The 4,269-nt window shown below is 34.2% G+C and overlaps 1 protein-coding gene across 1 annotated transcript; it reads left to right on the forward strand.

Moving 5' to 3' along the window:
- Nucleotides 1–1,134: 1,134 nt before the first annotated feature.
- On the forward strand, nucleotides 1,135–3,354 carry LOC118756973 (sodium/calcium exchanger 3-like; the record flags this gene model as incomplete). The annotated part of the gene is made up of 4 exons (XM_036491702.1): nucleotides 1,135–1,286; nucleotides 1,358–1,454; nucleotides 1,530–1,691; nucleotides 3,244–3,354. Coding segments are annotated over 4 exons (522 nt in total), but the record flags the coding sequence as incomplete, so codon positions are not given.
- Between the last annotated feature and the right edge of the window lie 915 nt (nucleotides 3,355–4,269).

Raw genomic sequence — 4,269 nt, forward strand, 5'->3', positions numbered from 1 at the left:
TTATGTTGGAATACTGGTAAACAAAATATATGTACTATATTTGTGTATTAAAAACTTTTATTTTATTGCGGAATCCATTTTATGTGCGTATTTTTGCATATTTACATGTTGTCAGGCAAATTAACATTTTATGCAAAATTCGCGTTGCTTTTTTGAATTTGTTTTCGCTATGCCATAGCCGAAAGCAGCACTGCCTTTTTTAGGTCGCGGAAATTCCGGGGCTGTTGGCAAATAATCCCGGGGTTTTCGGGATTTTTAATTTGCCGTGATGGCAATAATAGAAAATCCTTTTCCTGACCAGTATTGGCTGAATTTCTTTCTTTGTTTAATAATTAATATTTATTTTTTATAATTGTCTAGCTCATTATACATATATGCAAGAGTGAATTTTACACACAAAAATTAATGTATTCACGAAGCCATGGGCCAAATATAGTAAACTTGCGTTTTTAGGGTATCACTCTGCCGTCAGTAATTCAAGAACGATTTAAAAAAAAAATCAGTAAAATTTGCTTAGAGAAGAAGTATGGGTATCAAATTAAAGAGGAAATTATGTGGAATTAAATCAGATGTAATTTTTTGGTGCATACGGACTGGCAAGTATTGAAAATGCCATTTTCAAATTGTATCCTTGAAATTTCGCAATATTTGGTTTTGAAAAAAAACATATGTTAACGACTTATATAAACTCGATAAAATCCTCGAATTTCGTCCTTCTAACTTAATCAGTTTAAAAATTTACCTTTTCGTCCTTGTGAATCCAAACAATTTTTTTTTTTAATTCTAACGAAATTTCCTCTTTCATTTTGTACCCATATTTTTATTCTACATTACATTGAAGATTTTAAATAATTTTTGGAATTAATCATACCTTTGAAATTACAAAGTCCTTTAAAAAAATCCTGACGTCAGAGAGAAAAAATAAAAACGCCACTTTAAATAAAAAAGTAGATTTCAAACCCATTTAGAGAGATAGAAGCAATTTTTTCGATTGAAGTTGTTGAAAAATAAAGAATATCTAAATCCCGGGATTGTGATACCGACATCCCGAAAATCCCGGGATCGTAAAAAGCGAAAAAATTAACATCACAATTCGTTTTAACTGTCACTCTCTCTCTCTCTCTCCCCTCTCAGAGGATCCATTGTACTCTCGAGTAAACGAAGTTAAACTAAAACGAGACGAAGAAAGGACTAATCGGGTAAGAATTCTTGTATCAGGACAACCGAAATTATCAGATGATATAAAACAAATTGAATGTCATATTATTGCAAACGAGGAATTCACAGTAAGCTTGCATTTAATTAAATTGGGTTTTAAAATATATATATTTTTAATAGTAGTAATTTTCGATAACAGCAAACGGTGAACAAGTTAGTTCAAGCAGCGAATGCTTCTAAGCTGATTGGTACCACTTCGTGGAAGGAGCAGTTTGTGGATGCTTTAACCGTTTCAGGTAATAATTTTTTAATGATTGTGCAATCTCTAGTATAGTTTTGTATACACAGCCGAGCTTACTTCTTACCAATAGGTAGTGGCGACTTTAATAGTGAAGAGGATACTGACGAAGACGAAGTAGAGATTGATGAAGATGAAGATATCGAAGAGAAAGTCGGGCCCAGCCGAGGCGAATACTTCATGCATTTTATTTCATTATTCTGGAAAATTTGTTTTGCGGTAATTCCGCCAGCAAGTAAGTCGAGAACGAAAGCTAGCATATTATATGGATTTGGTTAGTTGGTTAGTTGCAGTGCTTCCTAGTTGTTGTTTAGGAATCAATGAGCGTGTTTTTGCGCCATTCTGATGCACTTATTGCGGGGGATATTTTGTCTATTTTGTATGTGTGTACATCCTATGTTGCTTGGTCGAACAATTTCGATTATCTTCTTCTTCGCTCTCTTCTAGATGACAGTTGCTGTTTGTCCAAGTCCTCGTGCTTATCTCGGCTGCAACAAAATAGTGATCCAAGTCAATTTCATATCCTGGGATCGTTTGTACGTAATTAGCCACCTATGTACACGTTTACCGCTGTACTGGCAAGTGATCACTGGTTTGAAAAGTACTCTAACCATTCAGTTATTGGATTAAACTTCTTTAGGGGATTTCATTAATGGCAGTGCTTGTTTAAATTACGCCAGTAAAGATCCAGCGCTGGCCTGGTATGCTACTGGAACAACGTAAATGGGACATAGGTAGGGTGACCACACTCTGATGATTTTTCTTTCGACTCATCTGGTCACCCTAGACATAGGCAAACTGGAAACACATCGTTTGTCTAAGACAACATGATACATTTTTTCGATCTGTTGATAGCTATTAAGACTGATGAATCCCTTTATGCTCCAACCTTGTGCTGCAGGCAACGATATTTTGGGCCACTGTGATGTCGTTAGCCTCAGTCCATTGTCGCACTTTTTGTCATAGAGAATAAATTTTCCGATGATAGGATCAAAGACCCCTTCCTTTCATACGCCCACAAAGTATTTGACGTCGGAATCTCCCTCCCACCGCAAATTCGACATGAAACTTGCGCTCTTTCGCGTTACAGTTCTAGGGGGCATTGCAAGGTCCTTCCTGATCTTCTGTTCTCAAACCATAGTCTTAAATAAGTTCGCAGGGGCTATCGTCGAAAGTAGGGCGTCTTACGGCTTTCTGCGTCAATCCTCACTTTGCAGCTTTTAAAATATATATAGCGCTTATCATAATTATACGAACATATACCACGATTTTTTTATATACATAGATAAAATGAGCAATACCTTAAACAGAATTTAAAAAAATAAATGGTAAGTCTTAGCTAATTCAAACTTCCACTTTCTTATACTAGACTTGAATAGGCTATAAAAGAGCATACTCAAAATCTTTTTAAAAACCTAGACATTTTTAAGAAAGTTTGTTGATTTTTTTTTTTATATTTCGCAAACTTGTAAATTTGGATTTATACAGTTTTTGTGAAAGAATGAAGTATATTTTTTACAAAAATAATTAAAATTAATTAATAAAAAAATTAATAATCAAAATTTGCCAATATGCGGGTGGCATATAATTGTGGTAAGCGCCATTAATTTGTAGTTGCACTCCCGGCACGAGAAAACTTGTTTTTTAATTGAGTCAAGACTGTTTTACATAATGCATCGATATGCTAACTATTTTCTTATCGTTGCTTATCGAGCTGAGTAACTATCTTATAATTTCAGAGCTGCATGATGGATATCCGTGTTTCTTTGTTTCAATAATTCTGATAGCGATATGCACAGCTGTGCTCGGCGATGTCGCATCGCATTTCGGTTGTACGTTGGGTGTACTCGATTCGGTCACAGCTATATGCTTTGTAGCGCTCGGTACCAGTTTGCCAGGTAAATTATAAATTATAAACTACAATCTGATTCACTCAGTTAATTAAAAGAATTAATAACTAAGTACTATAGTTACATATGTACAAGACACTGTGCGAGAAAAAATCAAAAAATTTCAAAGCACACAAAAAAAGATCAATATACATACTCCCGAAACTACGGACCAAATGTGTATAATAAACCAGCGCTTTATGTTTGTCTCTCTGACGTTATTACAAATTTTTTTTTTTTTAATTTCTTTGAAGCTTTTAAAGATATGATTCAATGCGAATTCATAAAAGGTGGTCTTAACGGAATAAGTGGATTTTTGCCGCTGTTTTGCTGAAAGTCAAAATGATATGGTTGTTGTAATTCATACTGTTACTGTGCGTGAAATATGTTAATGTAATTTTATGTTTTTGTACTTCTGCTACGAACTTATATGAATTCGCCTTGGTGGAGTTACTAGAACAGTTGAACTAATTTGCCTTCGCACACAAATGTCAATGACTTATATATCGACAGAGTGAGTAAAATTAAGCAAAAACAAAATATATGTAATTTTTTGTTTTTGGTCCAATCCCACCACCTTATATGAATTCGCCTTGATGTGTGATTTTAAAAATTCAGTGCAACGCACAATAATAATGTGAATACCGAATGAAAGAAAAAACTCTACATATTAAAAACAAAAATAAATTTTGTCTCACAAGGGCGAATAGTTTTTGGGATTGCCCCTTTTTAATTACTATTTTTTATCCTAAACTAATAAAGTTAGAAGGACGAAATTTTAGATCTTTTTCAATTCTACAGAATTTTACCTTTCATTTGGTACCCATATTGATGTTCTACATGTACATTGCGCTGCATACGCTGAATAATATCCTGGAAATATCACAGCGCCGGTGAAGAAATCCTGACCACTCAGAGAAATAC

This window comes from Rhagoletis pomonella, unplaced genomic scaffold (genome assembly GCF_013731165.1).
Source record: "Rhagoletis pomonella isolate Grant_MI unplaced genomic scaffold, Rhpom_1.0 Rhpom_scaffold_13421, whole genome shotgun sequence".
NCBI lineage: Eukaryota > Metazoa > Arthropoda > Insecta > Diptera > Tephritidae > Rhagoletis > Rhagoletis pomonella.